General features: G+C 37.4%; 1 protein-coding gene across 1 annotated transcript in view; it reads right to left on the bottom strand.

Annotated features, from left to right (window-relative positions):
- Window positions 1-25362, bottom strand: part of PRKCE (protein kinase C epsilon) — a 302674-nt gene that overhangs the window by 20577 nt on the left and 256735 nt on the right. Inside the window, exons 12-14 of the mRNA XM_086743822.1 lie at window positions 6861-6999; window positions 4281-4469; window positions 437-583 (exon numbers count right to left, since the gene is read on the bottom strand). Of these exons, the coding sequence (XP_086599948.1) occupies window positions 437-583; window positions 4281-4469; window positions 6861-6999 (475 nt within the window). The remainder of the gene's footprint in view (window positions 1-436; window positions 584-4280; window positions 4470-6860; window positions 7000-25362) is intronic.

Genomic DNA, 25362 nt, shown 5'->3' with positions numbered 1-25362 from the left:
ATTCAAGTATATTCAGTTAAAATATTATTAATCAGAAATCCTTTCCCCTGTTTTTTGCTGTAAAATCCAGTGGCCATCAGCAATGGAGGACTGTAGCAGAGTTCACACAGAAAGTACAGTCAATATATATCCAACCAAAATATTCTCTTCTGATCAAGGTATCTTTAGAAACACAGAAAAGTAATTAAAACAGGGCCTCTCATGGTTTATGCGGCTGAACATGTGTATCTTCGTGTGCATTAAATCTAGCCCTGACACTTACCTTCACAGAAACAATGACAAGGCAATCTTTACAGCACGGTTTTTATGTTATTATTTCAACCCCCAAATGTCGCATCAAGTAATCTCACGTCTCAGAAAAGCCAATAATTAGAATTGTCAAACTAGAATTGTCAAATTGGAGTTTTCTCCAAACGTTACACAAACTGCTACTTACAATACGAGGTTTGAAGGGTGGCTTGATTTTCCTTTGTTCTAGAAGAACCCAGTCAATTTCCTTGAAAAACGGATGCTGCTTAATTGCGTCTTCCCCGTTTTGTGACGCCACACAGCCAAGTCGCTTATTTGGGTTTTTTGTCATAAACTACAAGGTGGGGGAGGGAGAGAAGGAAAAAGTCATTATATAATACTTCTTATACACACAAGCACACTTACATTATAGAAGTATCCCAAGCTTTATTATAACTTCATATTCAGCCATTATTATAGTATTTTTATTTTTTTTTAAAAGTGTACAAATGAAACAAAATGTGATAATTGTTCAATGCCTTTTTAACCTAGGTAACACATTATACTATATATCTGTAGGAAAAAAAAAACTTACAAAAAATAAATCACTATAATGTATACCCTTGCTTTAGTACTCCAGTTATTAGATAAGTAGCTACTGAAGCCCTTAAGACAGTTTTAGATAGCTAGACCAACCATCCACAGGAGAATATCACCGCTATAATTTTAAAGATATATCACAGATAAGTGAGACAATTCTCTCTGTGGTTTCTGACATACATGCACTACTCCGAAGACAACCCTTCTCTTTGGTCTTGCGTTCAACTGCTCTGCAAGTTCTTTTGCAAGTGGACAAGTCATATCTAAACTACAGGCCATATTTTCTACCGGCAGGAGAAACAAAGGTTTTGAAAGGATTACAGTGCTTTGGTGAGGTCTCTTGGAAAACCACAAAATGCATTCCTACATTCCTCTGCTTTATTTCACCTCCAGGACTGGAGCGAGCAGGCCAGGAACCAGCAGCCGCATGTTTTGCAGAAACAGAACAGGGAAACTACAGGATACGCTTTTCGGACCATATAATCCAGGTATCAAAGAAGTAAAATCTGATCCTAGTATCTGCCATGCTCTACCTTTGTTTTAAGCCAGAGGCAGGAAAAACATCAAAACATGACATTTTTAAGAAGCCCAGGACATGAAAATATGACTAGATAGTACAGTTTAGTACTGTACTTCACAAACTTCATGAAACTTAGAAACGGATGATGAGGGAGAACAAATTTTAAAATGAATACTTAAACAAAAAAAATAATCATATGCAAATATGATGAAATAATCTCAAACTTCTGAAGTGGACATTTAATTCTATACAGCTTAAAAACAGAGTTCTGCTTCTGTACCCAGAGATCTCTGTCATCTGGGTACACAGGGAACACACACTGTAGACACAACCTCTCTCTATTGCTTGCAAAGAAGCACAGAGCTAATTTCAATGAAGAATTGTTTTCCTTACCAGACAGGAAAGAATTTTAAATAGCAATTCCTGTCAATTCACAGAAACAGGACTAATAAGATCTGTGGGATTTCATGGGATAAGCAACATGCTGCCTCGTAATACTGAGCTGTAAAATTATCCTCCTTAGTGTTTTGTTGGAAATAACAGGAAAACTATTTCTTCAGAAAATAAGAAAACATTGTTACTTAATACAAGAGAATGTCTTCTTATTAAACTTTCCTTACATGCTGTTTGGAGGAGTGTAAAAATACACAGTTTCTAAAGAATAAAACCCATATCTCAAAGCACAATGTGAGGAAACAAAGTGTTCCAAAGTTAATCCCTTGCTACCATTCAGCAGTAAAATACATAGACGCCTCTTTCTTTCCTCTGTTTTTCCTGTTCTTCATTTAACAGAATATGGTCAAGGATCAGATGAAGAATACAAGTTTCAAACATGTTTCACACCATAGCTACATAGGCAGCACGTTGCTAAAGGTAAGTAAATGTTTTCTTTTTACGGTGTAAACTGGCACAGCTCCATTAAATTCTATCAATTTATGCCAATGAACACATGTTGCCCAATGAGGAATAATCTTTTATTATAGCACAAATCTATTTAATAGATACAATTATCTTTTTAAGGTTTATAATGGTATTAAGGATTAACTTCAAACAGGAAGACATTTAAAAAAAAAAAAAAGCTAAAAACCACTACAACTACAGCAAAATACAAACAACTATGCGTACTATTAAAATATAGACCCAGGAAAACAGCCTCATGAAAGTTCATAGCAAAGTCTGCATTTGTGAGTGGTTAATGAACAACACGTACAACATTAACAGTTAGACATCTCACCACTTGCACCACAAATGAGACTCTGACTGTCAAATCTGTTTCTCCCTTTCCACTAAACAAATACCTGCTCCTAATAGTTGCAATGGCTCTCATACACTTAACCAAGAGTTACGGGTTAACTTTCCCCCTCCCACAAATGTTAAAGTAGATGTTAAGCTCAGTTAACATAGATTCACTGAACAACACCATGCATGGCAAAGGAACAGATCTTACAGATCTTAGAGAAACCAAAACACTACAGAAAATCTCCCAGACTTCAGTGAAATTCAGATGCAGATATAAACATTGTCAACAACTCTTTCTCTACAAAATCTCAAAATAACCTCTGAACCCTGGATATCGGCCTCAATTCTGCAGCTCAAGCCTATATATTTTAACTGCTGAACTGAAAAAAATTGAATGGTCTGGGAACAAAAACGGATACACAAAAGTATCATGTCAGCTAATAAAAAGTCATCAGAGAGGTATTTGGGGAGAGAAGGGAGAATATGTATAAGGGTCAGCTTTAATAAATCCTCCATGTTCTCACTACAGCGAAGGGAGCAAAAGATACATGCCAGAAACAATTCAGAGGTTAACTTTTGACTTCTGCTTTCAGTCATCTGCTAGAGCATCTCTCTCTCTCATCTAGAATGAGCCTGAAGATATTTTTATTAAGAGATTAAGATGAGCATTTCTGCAGAATGTGATACCTGTCCACTGGTGTTAAAATCAGAATTTGCTCAAGTTTTATATATAATTTCAAAATGTCATCCTGTATGAAGATTTCTGCAGGATTTTGCACTACCATCTGCCCTCTTAATTGAATGTTTCCCTTATTGCAGATGCTGAAAGAAAAATAGCAGTGGAAAGGTAGAAATTTTCCACCTTCAAAGAAGGTGGAAAACTGGCATAAAAAAAACAAGTTATCTTTTTAAGTCAGAAATCCTCCTCAGGTTTTCAGACTATGGGGATTGGCATACTGCTTCTGTTTCATTTTGCTTTTCATTTTAGGATGATACTATCACAGATGAGAGAATTTATGTCAGTATCACATTAATGAGGTAAACTTTAGAAGGGTAATCTGAAAACTGAAGTTGCCCTGTAGCACATTTTGACTGATTAAAAAAATCGTGGCATTTGGCAACACACATTTCTGTCAAGTCACTACTCATATTGAAAAACATCAACCAGGGCAGAAACAATTACACTAGAATAAGACTGCTTATCAAAGTGCTATAAGAACTATAAAATAGAACATGCAGCTGTAAATAAAGGGCTTTCAACCCATCTTGATGATAGGGGAAGAAAGGCAGAGGGACAGGAAATTTTATAATTGCATTAAATAAAAACATTGTTTCTTTAATTACATTGCTTCCCCCACTCTAGTGAACATGCAGCATATAAAATGTCAAAGTGATAGCACAGTTCTAGTTGGTTGGATTTTCCCTGAAACATGAATCTGCGGTACACAGATTTATACAGCGTACAACTGCGTGGAATACAAACATTCTGTTCCTTTCCCACAAGCGGTGTAATTTATCCCAGGCCCCATTATCCTAACAGTGGCACTCTGAACTGTGCTTGAACTCCCAGCGGTGACTGCTCTCAACAACTTTCGGCAAATTCAATTTTAATCAAGGAAAAAAAAAAACCCAAAAAACGAATCCCCAAAAAACCCATGAAGAGGAGGAGGAAAGCAAGTAATGGAAGACTCACTGCTTTTAAAATGCTGACGGCTTCTTTACTGAGCCAGACTGGATACAAGACATCATCGTGAAGGATGGATTCAAAGAGATCATCTTCATTGTCAGCTTCAAAGGGGGGTTGCCCAGCCATCATTTCATACATGAGAACACCCAGAGCCCACCAGTCTACTGATGGGCCGTATTCTAACTCCTGGAGGATCTAGTACAGAAAAAGAGATTCAATCGAATAGACAAGTTAGACAACACTCTCAGCTGCACGTGTGCTGTTTCAATATGATACACCCCTTCTTTCCCCCTGTGCCTGAGTAGGACTAAATCCCACACTGATTTTGGTAACAGCAGGCATGGTTTCCAACCCATGCAATTTGCACTAACACAGCTAAGTGTCAATGCGCAGTTGTTCTCAAAAGTACTGACCGAGTTTATCAGTCCCCTGAGTAAAAGAGTATGCTCATGTGCAAAAGAGCTATATATCCTTCCAAACTGTTTAAAGCAGGTCACGCTATAGGGGAAAAAAGATCACATGTACAAAAGATTGGTGGAAAATGTGAAACATTTCCTTGTCTCTATCTTGAACAAAACAAACTGAAGCAGCTTGTAATGCTGCGCACAGATAATCTGAGAGATTTATTCTAGTCTTTTAGGTAGGGCTGGAGAAAGCCAAAAGCATTTTTTGTTCAAGTTCTTTATACAGCATTAAACCTCTGTACAATACATAGCTGTACGACTCACTTCAATTGTCTTTGCTTTCAGAAAAACTGGCTACAACTTTTCACGCGGCACGAGTTCAACCTTGTAGCAAATACCTTTAGCGGAGAGTACTGGGTTAGCACGACGGAGCTTTATTGTACTACTTGACATTACAGAACTAGTGTTGTACAAGGAACAAGTTTAATCCTTGGCTCCTCTCCACTGAAAAGAAGCTTGTAGTTTGGCTGCAATGTTTCAGCATGACAGGCGTCTGGGGAAAGTAGAGTGGGTGACTGTTTAAGGTGAAGCTGACTTCCTTAAAATAATTTGGAATGGCAACAACTCCACCACGTCCTTAAACAACGCTAGTTTTACAGTCAGAAGCCTTGTGGTGAACCATGTGAACTTAGTGCTGTATTTGGGAACTATGACCAATATAAAATCAAATTCAGTCTTAACAAAACCAGAAATGAGTCTAATATTTGAATACAGATGTCTGGATCCCAACTGAATTCTTAGTTGAATGGTTATTACATTTTGTAGACAAAATAAAATGATACTCTTCAAAAGTGTACTGTTCAAGTGTTATGGGCATTCTTAGGAATTCAGATATTGCTAAAGAAAAGGAAATTGAAACACACCACCATGACGCAAGAGAAACAGAAGCAGAAGATAAACTTCTACAATTAAGATGAAAAACGGAAGCCTGAGTTACTGAGTCCAGTGAGACCAGGATTTGATGTAAAAATCCCTGGGATCTTATTATTGCTTTGTTTTCAGTAATAATTTTCAAAGAATTTCACAAAGTCAATCAGTATACCGAATCAAAAAAGAATTCATATAAAACCAAAACCATCATGCTGACATTTATTTTCTTTTAATGTCAAAATAGTTTTCAAAGTCCATAAAACACACATTTATATTACGAAAGTTTAAAGATGATTCACACCTTATCAGCTGTGCTACCAAAGCTTGACAGCCATGAACATTAACAATATGGATTTCTAATTTATTGTCTCTAACAAATGAAAAACTAACATTTTTCCCTGCTGCAAATTTATGGTTGATGAAAGACAAACCAATGAAACTTTTAGATTAAATCAGCTCACTGAATCTTCAGTGGAAAGATGCACAGGTTACTAACTAAACCGAGCAGACAAAATCTGCCTAGCAGATTAACTGTACAATATTAATTTATTTTAGGGATTCAGAAATGTATCTCATAATATTCCAAGTCAGGATATGTAAAAACAGTATGATTCTCAGCCATTTCTTTTATCCAATTAATGCCTTGAAATGACTTTGGATGTTAACAACTGATATGCAGCATCCATATGAAAAGTTCTTACTTGTCTAAGCAAGTCTAAACTTTCTGTTAATCCATATGACACGGAATACCACAAACATAGCGTCTTTCACTCACAGATACTTTAAAGAAAGGAAAAAATCTATATTCCGATGAAGATCCTTGGCAAAATGACACCAAACATACGGTCTGTTCCATACGAACATCCCCTTCTAAGTCTCATAAAAATTAAAAATATTTTTGTAACTACTAAAGACCACTGCTGGCTGTACTCAGCTGCATCTAGCACCTTAAAGGCTAGTAAGTGCTTTCACAATGATGCTGAGTTGGAAATGTGTGTATGGAGAAGAATACTGTCATGTTCAGGGAACAAGTAACAGAAAAACCATGCTTTGTCACTCCTGTCAACATGGAATACTGCTTGTGAGCAGTAGAGTAAACCAATTTCTGCAAGATTACCCAGGAGAAACTGCAGCACAGCCTAGTCTGCATCTTCTACTGCTTTCATTTACATGTAACAAGTGTCTAAAATTACACACATAACAGCCTGATGAATTATAATGTCTATATTCTTGGTGCAGTGAAAAAAAATACCTCTGGAGCTATATAGTCAGGTGTGCCACAAAAGGTTGTGGTGGTCACTCCATTTAGAATCCCTTCTTTACACATCCCAAAATCAGCCAGTTTACAGTGGCCTTCTGCATCCAGAAGAATATTGTCCAGTTTCAGGTCCCTGAAATAAAAAGGTCCAAAATTAAATCAACTCTTAAATTTTGACCATGCGCTCTTGAATTTCATGATAAACTACAAAATATGACAAATGCGTGGTTTCACAAACACTACTGAGAAACCACACGTGTGCATAAGAAGTTGGTAGCAGTCACTAAACAGACCTAGTCAAAGGCAATAAGAAAGCAGGCAACGACAAGCATTTTGCAAGAGCAGGCCTTTACTCTCTTTTTAGCTGCATTAAGCACATGTATTCAAGACAGCATCAGAAACGTTTGGAAAAGATCTCAGTCTCTTGCTTGCTACAAATCTAACATTCTATCTGTGTGAAATAGGTCAACAACATCTAATGAAGCCAATCTCCTTTTTTGCATTAGCACAAAGTAAGGAGTACCAATGTATCCATACTCTATCATATGGGTTGTATGAATAGGTACTTTCAAACTTGGATTATTTTGAATTAATTTCTTCATGTATACTAGCATTTCAAAGTTCTTGAAGTGAAAGGGATGAAAAACAATGCTCTCAAGTTTGGGAGCATTATTTTCTGCAGTTAAAACCTGCTCAAAAATAATCTCACAGGAGTATTTTGCATTCATTGTTAAACAACACATCTTAGCAGCTGTCTCTGATCACTTGTACAAATGTCTTTTTGTCAAAACTGCACAATTCTTTGACTACAAAATTGGGTGAGGTCAAAAAGAGGTTGAGAAAGGGATATCCACCTTTCCTGTCTTGCCCTCTGCACATTTTCTATATATACCATTGATGGTTATCACATGTTTCAACACAATGGATGCTAGGTACCATTCAACTTACCTGCCACTTGCCTTAGACTAAACTACAAAAGGATCTTGAAAGTCAGTGCATAAAGGAACCCTCACTTGCACAACCACCAACCCCCCAAATAAAAACATTTTACCATGTATAAATAATAAAGCAACCATTTTAAAAAGGCAAAAATCTCCACTTATATTGCATAGACCATTTTATTTTTATACTTCTGCCTAGGCTTTAAGTACCTGTGCCATGTATTCAAAATATACAGTAATAATTGAAGGTGTTATATGTATGAATGCATACAGAGGTGAGAATCAGAAGTGGAACACATGTCCTTAGGTGACTTTGCAGATACTTTCTGAACAGACCTTTTCCCTTAGATGAATTAGAGAAATTTCCATAGGTGGAACTGATGAGAAGAAGTGTATGTAGGCAAGTTCTAAATCAGATAGAGGAATAAAATCCCATGCCAGCCTCTGTAAACAAATTTCACACCAAAAGTCTATGAAAAGAGACAAGGGTTTTTTTGCATAAATCCTTTATGGCAACAAGTTCCACCTCAGTGAGGGATAAGAAGTCTTCACATTACTCTGATGATTTCTTTCAGAGAAATGTCTCTCTCTCAGCCCCCAGACTTTAGAACCACAGGCACTGTAACGCGGTGGAAACATTCATAACACATTAAATAACTAAAAGACCCTTCCCAGGCTGTATTATGTTATGTTTGTGGACATGGCCAAGGCTACAGTATGCTGAGATTTCCCCAGAAAATTTCAGTGGGTGGATTTTATTCTTTTTTTTCCCTTTTCTTTATTTTGACACTTGTTCAAAATTTTTGAACATGCTGGCCCACCTGTATCTAACACATATTTCTCAATATTTCTCAAACAAGTACACAGTACAGCATAAGAATCAGATATTTCTGGGAAACAGTGGACTTACTACTCAAGGTGTGCATAATGGTTGCACATCTGTGCAGTCAATCAGACACTTCGTGGAATCTCTGAACGACTTAGCGTGCGTGTAGAGATCGCTTGGGCTGTGTACATGTTACAAAGTGGTTTGTGCATGTACAAGAAGTCTGATATGGCAAAACAAAGTCAGATTTATCTCACTAACAGTAAATCCACTGTTTTCCACATGAGCTAGATTTATCAGATACGGTTTACGTGGCTGAAGAATATACTGACTGTAGAACTATTTGTTGCAACCAATACGCCCTACATGATACTTTGCTATCTCCCAATCAGTTACACTGCTCTTGTAGGTCCTCAGCTGGTCACCCACATAAGGCCCCTTGAAGTGGACTACATATTTTATCATCCCTTAAGGTCATCCTTTTTATGAGTTCCTAAACAACCAAAGATCCAGCTGGCTACAACATAATCCCCTACATCTAACCATTTAACCCCTCAAATAACCACCTCTTCCTATCCCTGGAAAGTGACTTGCAAGAATTATCCAACATCATGTATGGGCAAACAGGTATCAATAGCTCTGTGCCCCACAAAGAAGTCAGATAAAAAAAATTAAAGCTCCCCACTCCAAATCTCATATGCCTTCCCAAAACTGCTCTTTTAGTGAATTACAAGTGTGACAATCAAAAGATCTGCATTAAGACAAGACTATAACATCATTAAGATGAATGGGATCAAGTATAAGAACAGAATAAGGCTCTTGCAGGTGGGAGAAGGAAATAAGCTTGTAGCTGTAACTTTTAACCTTCCAAATGCAGTGTGATCTGGGATGTTCCTAAGCTAAGGAAGAATACAAGCTGTAGTTCAAAAAGTCAAGATGTTCAGATAAAGAAATAAAAGTATAATTATATTTGATGTAAACTGGGAACCGCTTCCAACCACCATCAGAACAGACTGTTAGGAAGAAGGTCGTAATACAAATAATTATGATAGAAACTGATGAAATTCAAGAGGCTGCTCAGAAAATTGGATCCACCTTAATTCAGAGTGGTAAGTGATCATCAGAAGACTCTTATATGTTATCTTAACTCTGATCCTAGAAGTAGGACATCCCAGTTCAGGCAGGTGACATGCTGGAGCTGTTAGGACCTAAAATTGTTTAAGTTTCATTTAATGCCACCTATATACTAGCCATGGAATTGAATGGATATATAATCAGTAACCCAAGAAACTCCTAATCTAAGAGAAATCCCAACAGTACTAAAACACGAACAACAAGCCACCACATAATGGAGAAGGACAGAATACTCACCATTGTCTTTATTTCCTTAAATATTTGTATAAGACAGAGAAATCAGCCGTAAGAATTTAACTTGACAGTGAAAAAAGAGAATGAACAAACTGAGCAGAGAGAAAAACAGGAAGAGTCTAAATATTAAATTCTGACTACCTGTAAAGACTGACAGTGAAATTTTAAGTCTACCTGTAAAAGCACAAGTTAATTTAACTTTCTTACCACCTACAAAACTATAATCCTACTGGACAAAAGAAAAACAACTGGGACCCCTTCATCAAGCCAAAACAAAGCAGTGAAGCCTATAAGCCTCTTCACAACTCTATTGGAGGCACTAAGGACACCGGCTTAATTACTCACGCAATGGTGGAATTTAATGCCGGTACATTTTTATTATCAGAAACACAAAGTGCACCAAGGTTTCAAAAGAAATTTGAAAGAGGCTAAACCAACAGCAGCATGACTCCCACTAAAGTACAGATGAGAGGGTAAGAGATAAGCTGGGAGCCTGCCAAAATGCCAAATTCATAGCTAGCCTGCAAGATTATCATAGTCCATAAAAGTGCTTGCACTGAAAGCCATTCAAAACCATTCTGTCAATTTAAAGTTGCTAGATTAAAAAAATAAAACAACAAAAAAAGCCCAAACAAAAAACTCCACCAAACCTTCCTAATTATGCAACTTTGGAAAAAGAAATCTTAAGTTAACTAAATAAATGTAAGAGAATAGGTAACATTCTATTTAACACCTCACAGGAAAAAAACTAAAACAAAACAAAGAGAGATGAGGAAACAAATCAAAAAGGAACAGAGAAAGAGATGCCAAGGAAGTTTGTCTTTCCAGAGCAGTAGTCTCAGTGAAAAAAACTTTCGCATTTTAGTTTAAGACCTATATCTCCCCAGAACTGTTCTAAGAACCAGCCACCTCTCCCGCATCTCAAAAAGTAAAGTAAATAGACATCAATCTCTGGAATGTAAATTAATTTTCTGTACGGAACGATCCATTCTGATCCATTCTGTCTTTTATTTGGTTCCTGGTATTAGCGCCAGTTTTCTACCTCTAAATCAGAGCACACCCAATAATACAGTGTCAGATAGCTCAGTTACAAAGGTGTATTAAATTCTTCTTTTTCCTCATTTTGCACTCGCTTTGTATGATCTAAGAAAGTCATCTGTGTCTGACAAAATGAGTTCCTACAACCTGAGTAATTACATGCAACTGCAAACAACCTAACCAGTTAAGCCAGGAAAATACCCAGATTGCTTGAACGCAGTAATGCTACATTAAGCTATTTCTCTCCTTTGTGTGTTTGCCAAGATACTTTGGACAGTCAGTTCAGTTGACTTGAGCAGTCAATTGCATAATACGTTTGGGTTTTTTTTTAAGTATTTTTTTTTTCTTTCTCAAAAAGCATTAAACAGAAATTTAAGCCTTGGTTTCTATTTCTGGATACCTGCCAGCATTGCATTCACCTCAGAAGCTGGAATGATTGGCAGGATCTCAAGAAAGCATCAGGATTATAACAGTAAGGTTTGTGCAAGTTGGAACAGAAGAGCGGGTTGATTGCAGGTAAGCTGCAAGAAAACTTCCATAACACTCATTCCTTCCTCCACACGCCAGTGCTGTGAGACGCTGACCGCCCTGGCTTCTCACACATGCTCAGCGGATGATGAGGGCTTCACAGGACTGGGATCTTAAAGTCTGACTCCCAGCAGTAGCCAGTGAGATAACCGCCTTCTGTGTGACACACATGTCAATTAGATAACAGATAATTTTATTGTTGAAAGCAAGGCAATTAAACAGGTAAGATGGTTTTTGATCAGTAAAATGAGAAAGTCTGCCAAACATTACAACAGTAGGCTTTGAACACGGTAAACATTAGTGACTAAATAAATCCATATTTGAAGAACAAGATCAAGTAGCTATGAAACATGATCACAGGCTGGTTTAAGCAATCACTTTACAACGAAATATGTCTGCAGCATCTGCTTCTACTCTAACTGCTGAATGAGCAACAGAACTAGGAAGCATATACATTTCAGAGTATAGGTCAGAATGAAGGATAATAATTATTATCTAAAAATAATAATTATCTAAAATAATAAACAAGACTATTTCTTTATAGAGTGAAAATTCAGTGAAGGACTACACCTTACTAAACATCTATAGAACATCAAAAAGGAAGGATCCGAACGCAATACAAGTCTAAAGTACGTAGCTGCTGAACAACCATCAAAGAAGCAGATCTTACATGGGAAAATCACATTCTCTCTGCAGGCTTTAAATAGACAGGAGAAACCACAGAGGGTAAAAGGAAAATTTCCCTAACAACATGGAGAACAATCAGAACTATCCTCTAGTTTCTACAGTTACTGAAATTCATAACTGAAGGCAATATGCTCGTTATATCAATTAGCAAATTCAATGACTAAGATGATTTTTTAAATATATATTTCATTAAGGTAAGACTTCTACATTCCTAGAACTACTTTTTTAACTTACACAGTGGTTTCCAAATTGCTTTTGAGACAAAGATGCTTGCCTGCAACACCAGGTCTCTCCTGTATCCAGTACAAATTTACTCTTGGCTATAATTTTAGTTAATGTTGCATTTTCAACACAAATTTCAATCACCAGCAGTAAGTATCACAGAACTTGGATCATGTGGACCACACTATCTGAAATGGTATTTTCTGGAAGACTGATAAATTCACCAAAATATTTGTCTAAGTTCTTCAAACACATTTGTGTTCTCAAAATACGGATAACTGATGTACTAGGTTCCAGTCTAAGCAAGATGGAGTTAAATACGGAACTGGTCAGAAACAAAAATAGATGCCAACAATTTTGATGTTCTGATGTTATCTTCTTTAGTGATTAGCTCTCACCAACTTAATCTCAGCTATATAAGCTACAGGATAGATATATTAGTACTGTACTTCACTAGTGGATTCTTTTGTTGCTTTAAGTGTTTTAGTCACAATGCATCAGCAAGACTTTCTTCCCCCTACAACAGATCAGAGAGAAATGGGAAAATCAAAATCATAACTTCTAGGAAAACACAAACTAATAATACCATTTTTTTTTCCTATTTGAGAGACCGTATGGGAAAGAAGGATCCCATACTTTCTGATGTTACTGAGCATAAAGATGCAATAATAGCAGTGTCATTGAATGTCAGGTTCTACCAGTTGATGTGATCTCCCCCATCTACAGAGTAAGAAATAGGACATGCGCTGGACAGTTCATACTTATGAGTAGGTTCATGACAGGAGGGCAGTTTTTGTAAGTTGGAGGGAGTAGGGAGAAACCTGAGTGACTCTAACGATAAGAAAAAGATTATTCGGCTGCTTTTATTGTTCTTGGAGATCTCAGAAGTTTTGCCTGTGTTTATCTGAAAGTTTTGGAATTGCTCTGCTTTGCTTTTATGTTGACCCATTAAGTAATTACTGGATTTATGATACACATTTCTTTGTCGTTGTTACATTACTTGATACTATCAAAGAATAAAGACATTATCTATGGCAAAAACTTTACCAGAGTCATACTCAGCAATATACAGGAAAACCAGCTGTGCAGATTTGAAAATTCCTACTTTTCAGCAGTGCCAAGTTTGGAATAAAGTGAATCCACCTTATACTGATGTGTATCAGTATGTATGATGGCACGCAGAAGATGAATTAAGAGCACACAGACTTGGTTTCAAATAAGGTCAGAGATAATATAGCTACTTTTCATTGAAGAAAACAGTGATAATCCAGACAGCAGGGTAAATATTAATTGAGAAATGCCAAGTTTTAATGCAACCATAGCGACACTCTCTGTCAGGCATGTTTACTTTTAAAAACACACTGCCCATCACACACAATGTCCATCACCCTGCCATTTGCACAACTCTCTTGTGGACTACAGGGGAGGAAGAGACAGGAGGAGGGATGTAGCAAAAGGCAGTTTGCTATCTACCCGCCAAGGACATCAGAGAGAGACAAACACTGTGTCTGTGGCTCTGTAAATCCTAGTTGTTACAAGGCAAGAGTATGACTTGCATGATTTTTATCATCATCTACTCCAGTAATGCGTACCATTGAAAAAACTTTCAGGTCAGCAAGGTCCTGAGATGGAACAGAAGGCCATGTGTTCATCACATGGGCCTAACTATTTACTGATGTCTTAATGACGTATTGAACAAAGGTTTGAATATTCCTTTCCAGTAGCTTAAGGAAACCAACGACTTTTCTGATAGCATAAAAACATTTTCTATAAAATAATTTCTATATATGGCTTTTCAATGGCTCTGACCGTAACTCTATTACAATTGTCGGCAGTGGCTTAAGACATTACAGTGCCTGATCTGCTTATCTTATTATGCTGAGTTTCCTTAAAATAATGTGCAGACAAATAAATATATCATACTTAACAGCTTTCCTTTGTGTGGCTTTTCCTTTCTTATTATTTCCACATTTGTATTTGTGAACATAAGTGAAATATGTAGCAGTTTAAATATGCATTATGTAAAACATTCTCAAAAATCATCTAAGCACAGAGGGGAGCAGTCTTTATTTCTTTTTCAAGACACAGTAGCTTTTTACATTCACATCACTGCTTTTATAAACCTTATCCTTCCATGATCCCTACCTGGGAATGCAACAATTTTTCCATGACTCTGAGGGAGGAATGGGATGTAGTGCTCAGGCTGCTGCCAAAGCCCTGATTTAGACAAGTTCTGTGTTGGACCCCAGTGGCAACTCTGCCTTCCTATGGCTCACAGGTCAGCCATTTTTGTACCAAGAATGAACTGGCTTCATCCTAAAAGCTGGCTTCATTTTAGGCGTATTGTATAGGACAAACAATCTGCCTCAGAAACATGCAGCTAAACCGGATAGCAAACAATTTTCTCCTTTTGTAAGGCTTCTTGAGATTTTACAAACTATTTGTGTTTCATGCTGGGTGAAAACACAGACTGTTTTCTGTGCAAGCAGTGTGTGAACAGCCGATGGCCTGGTGCTCAGGACATTGTCCTCGTCCTGGAGACTAGCTCTGAACTGAGGCTGAGCTGCCTGGTCATCCTTGTCCCCCACTGCACGTATGAGTGCCCTGACAATAAGGCTACTGACACTTCTCCCAGGGATTTTCTTCTTTCTTTCTCTCCATCTCCACTTTTGTTAAAATCACCATTTTCCAACTTTTTTTTTCTTGAAGACTTTAGCTGAAAAATTCCTAATTGGCTCTAAGCATTCAGGCTAGGAACGACAGGGTGAAATTTGTACAACCGCTAATGATATTTACTGTTTCAGCCTTTGCTACAAAGCCCATGTGTTAAGCCATTGCTAAATATGTAATATGATAAATCCTGTCCTCACTGACACCTTGGTGATCCCACTGAAGACAATAGAGGGCCTTGGGTTTAGCCAAGGACTGACTCAAGCTGTGGTATTCTACTCTGTGAGGTTCAACACTTTGTGCTCTTATTTTTATATCTCAAATAACATAAAAATAAGATTGCATGTTATAAAACAATAGGTTAGGTGGAGTGCAAACTAAAAGTGCCAACTATGTATGTCTATAATCCTTTTAAACAAAACAATACTAAATCGTTATTTGATAAAACCACTTGATGAAAGACATTGAAAGCATGACATGAAGCTAGAAAAGCTTGGCAGATCAAGTTTCAGAAACTCAATTCTGAAAAAATGCTACCAGAACCTTAGAAAGTAAATTTATCAGCAGACACACTAATTAAGTTTGGATATTTTCAAAGTTTTTCTTCGGAAACCAAAAGCAGTGGCTTTTTTTTCTCAGTGACCTTAGTAGGTATTCATGACAAAGTCACTATCATTTGAAAAACAATGGAATACAAATTATGCAAACACAAAGAAAAGAGTACTTGGGTTTCAGACGTACAGTTTCTGTGGCTAACTAAAAAGACAGAAATTCTCTTTTTCTCTGTCCTGTTTTTGAGTCAAGCTTTCTTACACAGAATAGAAAAACACAGCCAACAAATGCATGGCTATCCAGTTAGCATCTTGCATTTCTCTAGCAGTTCTCATTCAGTTATCTCAGCCTTGTAACTCTTAATAACCCCAAACAAGGATATATTACTGCCTTATACAGATAATAGGAAAGACAGAATAAAAGGATGTAATGTAATCAACAACAATTCCACCCATTTTAAAAATTTACCTTAAACATGAAAGTAATTAGAGCTCGGAAACATTTTGCTCTGGTTTTATGGTAATTTTCTTTCCTGCATTTTCCATGATTCTGGCCCAGATTTATCCCATCAGACATTTGAGTTTAATTGAGGTACCACAGTTTGCCCCAGGCTCCCTCCATGGTCATCTCCACAGATATCTCTAAGCAGATGATTCACGGAACATGTGGGCTGTACAACTCACTAAAGAAACCTACCCTTCTCCACTGACTGTAAATGCACTCCAGGACAAGCAGGATCCTGACTTGGATGTTTCAGTTGCATTCCTAAAGTCAGGTGAGATGAATCTGAGCCTTTGTGTATATTCAGTATAAGCCTCTTCCCAGCTTCCTGTCTTCCAGCTAGAGATTTCATTCAAATTAGTTGTGAAACTTCAATTTTTGTAGGAAAAAGCCAAACAAAGGCAGATTTTTAAAAAAGACCTGCATTCATTTGTCTTGTTACTCATGGTGGAATTGACACACACATACAATTTGCTAGGCTTTGAAGTTATGCCTGTAATAATTCTTAATTTTCCTTACTTATGTCATATGGCAGTCTATTGACTGCAAGAACTCCCAACACGCATATCCATCAAAACCCCAGACATTTAATTGCTCTACTTGGACACACCAAATAAAGGGGTCTAAAGTATTATTATTCTACATTGTTTCAAGCATATAGAAAGAGCATTCTAAAAAAATGAAAACAGCAAAACAAAAGCTGCTGCTGTAATCAGCCATGATTGAAGGCATTTCCTGTATTTTGCTATCAGACCAGTTGTTTTTTCCATTACATACTAAGTGAACTTTAGTAAGGTCAAGACAACAGAGAAAAACAGGATCAGAGTATCTTTAATCAACTAAAGTTGACTACTTTAGTCTCTCTCTTTCAGATGTTTAGTCCTGGATCTCATCCCACATCTCCAACTTTCTTCCTTAAATCATAGACGTATAAACCAGGTCATTTTGAATTTATGATTTAGATAGTTATTTTCAATGGCATTTAACTTGTTAGCCTTACACTTCCCCTAACCTAAAGGTCAATCAACCTGACGCTGTGTAACAATACCAATATTATTTTAGTATGACATAAGTCCAACAGGGGAGACAGGTTTTCATTCACAGTCACAATACCGGGCCAAAAACTTCCCTCAGTTGGACGCTTATCATTTCCATCAGGCTATCTATTAAGATCAAGTGCAAGTTTTGAAATTACTATTAAGCTTAAAGGTCAAAGCTACAATAGCATAGGTTAATTTGATCCAACCCTGTACCTTGTCATCCCGCTGTCACACTAAACACAGACTATTTTAAGGTATATAGCATCCCTGTCCTGTGCTCTAATCCTATTACTTTTCTAGAGGAAAAGTATTTTTTTCTTCCATGAATGCCAAATGACATTCTTTTACTTGTTAATGTAACACAAATGCTGACACCTCCCTCGGAAATGACCAGTTCCAAGTGTATTGTTGACGTAGTGAAGAAAGGAAAAGCATGCCATGTTTTCCCAGCAGCTAGTAAGAAAACCCTGTGTTTTGGTCCAGTTCTGTTACATAAAGCAGAAGACCAGCCCGCCTGAGCACTGCAGTAAGGCTGAAAGATGACTCATCATGCCACCTTATTATCTACCTACTGAACACAGATCCACACAGTACAGGCTACTGAGTGCTAGCAGACGGCCTCCAAAGCTCACCTTAACTGCTGTTCTCCCTTGCGCCCACCCCTTTTCTAGCTTCAAAACTTTAGTAACTGTTCTCTTTTTAATTCAGCTGAGGTTGTTTATCAAACAAAACTAATGACACTCACATAAATACACATTTTTCAGCCAAGGGACCAGACCTTCACCATACTCAAAGACGAGAACACACAGTGAAGATGAACAGCTCTTAAAATATTACAATCTGCTTGTAAAAGGTAGCACAAGCCTTTTACATCCTCAGTAATGTTTATTGTACATCTATCAGGAACAGACAGAACCACCATTAGATTCAGGTAAAAATAAATTGTGGCAATGCTGGGAACCTACTTTATAACTTCATTTGGTCTTATTCTTACATTTCTTTGAGTAAACTCTATACACTATATAGACCTTTAAAGAAGATGTAAAAAAAAAAAAAACAAAAAACAAAAAAGAGAGAGATTTTAATCTGGCAACCACAACATGGTGCATACAATAAAATGGCCAAATCCAGGTGACTGGGAGCATATTCTGAGCAAGCCATTAGTGTGCCAGCATGAGCCGACATTCCAGTGCCTTTTCTGTACTGGTCAAGACCCTCTGCAGATTTGTGATGACCAGAAAGTGTAAAGGAGAAGGGTTGCTGGAGTTTTTTATCTACAGTGTTTCTTTTTATAAAAGAAACAAATTTATTAGAATTCTCTTCCCTATGCTCCCAAGGGTGTCCTTAGCAGAGAACGAACAGAGCTCCTAGCAGTAAGCAGACTCCTGTTAAAGCTCCATATCATGTTTCCATGGAGAAAAATGCTTTCCTAGTCAGAAAAAAAACCAACGTCTGCAGTGACTTTTGTACAGACATTGATTTTTTTCCAACCTCACTTTGGTCTCAGTTCGACCTCTTGGGTCTTTTTATGGAAAGCCTTTCCACAGAGTGGCGCATGTAATATTACACAGAATGGATTAAATAAATTATATAGCATAAATGAAATGATGTAACTCAGCAGGAATGTTGCTTCCAAGAAAATGTTTACTTATATGGAATCACTAGAAGGAAGATTTTAATAATTTCTACTTCTATTCTGATTTCAGTAGCATAGTTCACATGCCTAAACATCTTTTTACACAGTCATGTGGTCTGAACGTGGGAAGGGTATACAGCCTCTTAATTAAAAACCTTTTCTAACCCTGCTGTATTTATCAAGGATCAAAACAGTAGTTTAACAGATTCCTGCAGAAATTCTTGTAAAAACAGTGAGTTAAATGTATTTTGGTTTTTAACCTTCTAAAAGCATTCTGCTACACAGATAGATTTGTCTGCAGACAAACAGATTTGTCTGTTTCAAAATTCTGTAGATTCACAATTTTCTATTATGTTTGATGGAAGACTACTGCAGTGGAGGGATTCTGGCAAAATTAAGAAGAATATTATTTATCTGTAAAGTATGAAGAAGATACCTGAAAAAATGGGAGTTGCTTGCCCTTCTATGTTGATCTACACACAAAATAAACTCCTAATGCTGCTTCCAGATAGAGGTCATAGAAGCTGTGCTTTGCACTGACGGTTCCAACTCCAAACCTTGCTTTGATATGTAACTAAAAAGAGTTATATATGTTAATATAGAAAGCTGTATTTTACAAGATACTCTTTTAAAATTATGACTGTGTATCAAAATCAAATTATTTTCACCTCCAATCTCTGCCAGAAAGCAGTGCAAACGTTCCTAGAGAACCTTTTCTTGTGGAGGAAGTTTCAGCTCCAGCATTCTTTCAAATGTAGCTCCTGCAGCCTTCCCCCTCTTCTGCAGAAAATACATGCTCGGTGATGCTACATTGGTTGTATAATATCATCACTTAAAATCTATTTATACAAAGCACTCCACTATTTTTAATTAATATGAATGCTATGGAAAGATGACTCATGGGTTACTCACATGAAACAAAACATGGCATGACTTAGGAAATTTAGAGCATATTTACTTTTGCCAACATCAAGGTTAGCAAAGAGCACTATACCAACCTACCTTCAGCTGTAAAGACAGAGAGGCTACAAAGAAGAGCCTAATAATACAGCCCAAATGAAAATAGAGAGGCAATTGTGAATACAAGATTTGGGAGGCTAAAATATTATTTTAATCTTTAGCATTTGGTACTTACTGGGTAGTCATTGCATGCAAATACTCACTGCAGTAGGATTATTATGTAAACTATTGACCAAAGTGGGCTGTTCTTGAACAATTTTGTCAACATAACAAAAAAAAAAAATATTTATTTTCAGCATGAGGAATTATCTTTGTAAGTTCTATGTGCCCAGTCACTAGGTCTCTCTTCAGAGACCTGCTAACCAGACTCTGTGCTTTGACAAGATCAGAAATTATCCTATAAAATTCCCAGATAGTTATGTGAGCAAAGACTAGCAAGAAATCTAATTATACAGCTTACTGAAGAACTATTTTACATAAAGTTTCATTAAATTATAATGTTCAATAAAGTCTCTTTGCATCCTTCTGACAGCCTTAAACTGAGCACACTGAGTACAATTTAATTCTAGTGTAAAATTGCTTTGCTCTTCTGGTGTCAGAGAGCTTTTACTGTAAATAAGAATAATGATTTTTAAAGAACCAGTCTCTTACACACTAGATAGCAGCCTCTATACACTCATGTCATGTTGTAATCATATTTATAACATAATTGTATTATATTATCACACTCTAAATTCCAAATAAAATGCATGAACAAATGAATCTCTGAGAAAGATTCTGAAAACATTTTAAAAACAAAGTGGGAGAGAAGTTGCAGAAGTTGTGCTATATCCCAAAGACATGTATATGACATATTAAACTTAACATTGCTCAACCCTGAAAAAAATGGAGATATTACTTTAGAGTCTCTCTAGTTAATTTGTAGTATTATGTTAAGAGTTGATAATATAGCAAATGAAATACTAAGGGACACTACAGTATGATTCTCAACCCAGACTCAGGCTTCAAAGGACGACATGAAGTACTTCATTAGCAATGATACAGTTCAACCCTTTACTGCCTTCTCTGCCCCATGCATCATCCCTTCCACTTTCTTTCATACCCCCATGCTATCATTGCTGTTATTAGGCAAGCATAACTGTGTTTGACTGGTTTTTAAATTAATCCTATTAAATAAGGTGTGTAAAAAATAAACCCCATTTTCTATGGCATGATTTTGGGATTTTAGACTAAATCTCTCAGATTTGGTTTATACAGACAATCATCTTGGTCTCCCATAGCTGAGTCAGTGGAGAAAAGGCTGTAGTGATAATGACTTATACCAGATTTGTCACCAAATTACCTCTGGCTTTATAAGCTATAGCTTAGTAGTACCAGTTAATGTTTTGTTGTTATTACTACACAGAGAATTTCCAGGATGCTGTTTCAAAATTTCTTCTGACCCTTCTGCTCATGGACAGAACAACTTCTACTCACTCTGCAGATGCTTTAAAAAAATCATAGTCAAATTGTTTTCCTCTCAGGTCCTCCACAGAAAACCAGAACTTTCATCCTACTGCGTGTCCAAGTGTACTATTCATTATGATTTAATGGAGGCTGACAAAAGATCCTCTTTTTTTTTCCTTTTGTGAATTTTCAAAAGATTAAAAGAGAACCCGGCTAAAACCCAACGCTGTCCAAAGGGCTTCTCTGACCTCCACCCTGGGCATTTCTCCCTCAATGTCTGTGGAAACTAGATCAGAGAGTTTTGTCAGAGGCAGCTTCAACTAGCTTGCAAAGGAGCGCCTTCAGCCTTGTGCCAAGCCATACACTGCTGAGCTGCTGTCTACTTCCCGTTCGCAATCTGAGGATCCATTTATGCTATCAAGTATTTAAAGATTTTCATGTAAATGAGAATCAGGGCCTCTTTATAATAGTCATGGCCCCTTTAGGCCTATTACAGATTATCAACAAATGAACTGACACACATTTGGTATGCCTCTTTATGCCCTCAGTATACAGCACCATAAACCCTTCTGTCCTCTTATTGGTGGTTAAGTTTAGGCAAATATGTACTCAGGCAGTTTCTTAAGTGCATATTATTTTTTGTTCTACAAGTACTCCTTTAGAGCAGCTTCAGATTTACTGATGTTTGGAAGCTTTTAAATATCCATTACCCACTTAATTGACCATAGCAATTCCATCTGACTCATTATTTGTATTTGTTAGAATATATTTAGGCATTTTTTTAAATGGGTGTTAACAGACCACAGGATCTCCCTTGGAAACCCTATAATAAATCAAGTAAATACCTGATGAATTGCTATAATGTTTATTTGTTACTACTTAATTTTGTCTTTAACATTTCACATTTTGAACACATGAAGTTCCTCAGGTTATTTACAATGAGCTTTCTTTGGTTGGTTTTTTTTTTAGGGCACTGCTTCTGTATTATTCAGTTTCATACCAAAGTGCACCCACACCAGCTGCCATATTGGCTATCTGCTGTTGAAGCCACCCCATGCTTCCCTGCCCTTAAAGGAGCAATCACATGTCATAGAATCATAGAATAGTTTGGGCTGGACCTTCAAAGGTCAATCTAGGGCCTTGTTATCCCTCATCTTTCTGCTAATTTTCAGCACAGTCATGGCCACCTGATCCATTTTGTTCCACTTTCTGATTTCCTTGGTTAGACTGCACCTAGTCTGTCTAAGGTCCTTTTGATGTAATCCTCCCACTGCTTATTCTGGTAGCAGCAGAGACTTTGATGCACTCCCCAAAATGCTGGAGTTCTTACTCACTGTATTTTCTCCATTTTAGTTCATTAGGCCATTTTAGTCAACCTCCTCATGAACAATATTATTTCTCTTTTCTTACATGTGAGTCCAATTTGTCAGCTAAACAGTAATTTTTAAGGTTTTCAGAAGTTTCAGTGATAATTGAGTTATGTTAGCTTTCAGATTGGATAAACTCTTTTTCCACAGCCTTTTGCAATGATAAGCAAAATAACATGGGTTTTAATAACAGTGCATTCTCAACTGTGATGATTTTCTATTTTAAAATAAACACATTTTCAATCTGAAAAGTCAAACCAAGGTCCCAAATAATCCAGGAAACTGCACACTTCATGCATATGAATAGTCTCAGTGAATCAAAATAAGCCTATGAGTACAGTGATCTGCATGCAGAAATGTTTGCTGGAGCAGTGTCTAAGTGATAAGCTCTTTCATAACAAGGAGGTGGCTAAAAGTGGGGGGGAAGAGGGGACAAAGAGAATAAATGCTAACCTTGAGCCGAAAGTAGCAAGGTTTTGACCAAAAGATGTAAAAAGTTGTATGCAAATGTCTTAACCAAAATGTATTCATCCAAATTTTACTTTAAGGTTGTGCAGCATTTTGAATATCATTATTTAAAACCCAGTAAATATATTTCCCTATATGTTTTCATCTAACATTTTGCATTACTCTCCAGCTTCTCTGTGGCATCTCAAGAGCACAACAAAATCTTCGTGAAATGCCTATTGCCTCAGAACCACTTCTGCCGTGCACTTTTCTGTATTACTACGAAACTTCGGCAGATGCACTCAATAGCATGCAAAAAGGCAAAGCCTCACTCTTAACATGACATAGTTTCAACACCACTGCAAGTGGGTTATAGAAATATTTTTCATTGTTTGAAGACAAACACAACTGAAAGGCACAGCAAATTCAGTCGTAACTTTTGTCTGTTAGCAGCAGAATTACATTTAGGAAGCACCTTCAAGAGTTATAATACATTGTGAAACAAAAAGCATTCCCTTTATTCTGCTAGAAAACTGTTTGAAGAATATGATTTTGTTTGGAACTGGTGTACATGTTTCTGTAGAAACAAAGCTGTGTCTCAGCATTTTAGGAAGACTACAGGGATTGTCTTGTGTCAGTACATTTCAGTTTTACATGTGCTGTGACTCTAGTGGATTTTTATTCTGTGTATGTTTCTCTCAGTTAAAACCTTATCAAATGCAGAAAGATAACACACATTTTTTCCTGTTATAAAATAAAAGTACAGACATCAATCATCTAAAATCACTGACATTCACCTAGAAATAAATACAAATAAGCTCTGTAACATGTTGCTGCTATTATCTGTTGAGAAGCGCTGTCGTCCTTTCTGTCGAGCGTACCGGAACACGGCTGCCCTCACAGGAATGTAAACTTGGCATTAACCCGGGCAGATTCCCACTCCCTGCCCTCTCTCATTTAACATTAACTCACTCCTATACTGTTATCAGAAGGTAAAGGTCATAGCTTTATTTACACAATACAGCACTATACAAACGGTCATTAAACAAGAAAATGTTGCACCAAACAAACATAAAGCAAAAAAACAATGCTGACCTCGCTACCGGGAACTCCCCCTGGAAGTACCTTGTCATTCCCCAAATGAGGTCAATGGTGCTGCTCTGTCCCTCTAAATATTAACTGCTTGGCACTGCTCCTCCGCATACCCAACTCCCACGCAAGAGCCAACTGAGGACTTTCCTACGTTCCAAACCCAGGAGAAATTTAGAAAGCATTCTACTGTTGGCAAGACCGTGTGGTTCATATCCTATTCCCACAGCCTTTACTCATCCTTCCACAGCTGGAAACCTTGTCAAAGGCTCTCCTATACGACAGCAGCCTTCAGCACAATACATAAGCTGGGCAGATGGCAGGGTGGACTCCCTCAGTCCGAATGCCAGAAGCCTGGGAACCAACCCTTCTTCCTGCTTCTCATCTCCCTCAGCCCTGCTCCTCTCCACCCCAGCCCACTGCCTTTTCCTGCGGGGAAGATATCCTGCTTATTTATGCATTTCACGACTGCTGGCCTGCCTAGATCCAGCAAGAAAAAGTGCAAAGAGGGCAGGAGGCCACTGATTAAAATCCCATCGGAGCTCACACTCAGTTTCGGAAACTAGACCAAGCAGAGCAGAGGATGGATGTAGCCCAGAACGCAAACCCAGCCAGAAGCACTGGTCAGATGGCATGGCTTAGGCAGCAGGCTCTGGAGACACCTGGACTCAGACACACGCAGCAGCACAGCTCACTCCTTGCTTCCTGCTTTCACTGAAGGTGATGGAAATAGCTTGTTGCTCACTTGCATCACAAGCAAACTAACTTCTCTGTAGTAAACTCCTGGAACAGGCAGTTTATGTGGGGAAGGGCTTGAATTCAGGATATTCCTGTGCTTAGGTCTGAATATGCTATCTGAAGGTAAAAGTTCTGTCTTGCCCTCCTTCATGGACCATAGCTCAGGCAGCAATTTAACCTTTAACTGTTTAGAGTTGCAATAAGATGATCACATACTTGAAAACAAATTTAAATCAAAATGCTCCATGCCTAGTTTTGTATTTTAAAAAGCCAAAAAAAAAAAGGAGGAGGAGGAGGAGAATTTTATTTGGCTGCTGCCACTCAGAAATAACACAGAAAGGTAACTTGGGAGAATGATGACTTTTAACATGTTAACCACTGACCATGCAACATTTTCATCAGTGTAAATATAACTTCTCGTTACTCTGCCAAGGTTGCAC

Source organism: Chlamydotis macqueenii, chromosome 3, assembly GCF_036417535.1.
Source record: "Chlamydotis macqueenii isolate bChlMac1 chromosome 3, bChlMac1.mat, whole genome shotgun sequence".
Classification (NCBI taxonomy): Eukaryota; Metazoa; Chordata; class Aves; order Otidiformes; family Otididae; genus Chlamydotis; species Chlamydotis macqueenii.
The sequence above is the reverse complement of the archived record's forward strand: the minus strand, read 5'-3'. Positions and strand labels throughout refer to the sequence as shown.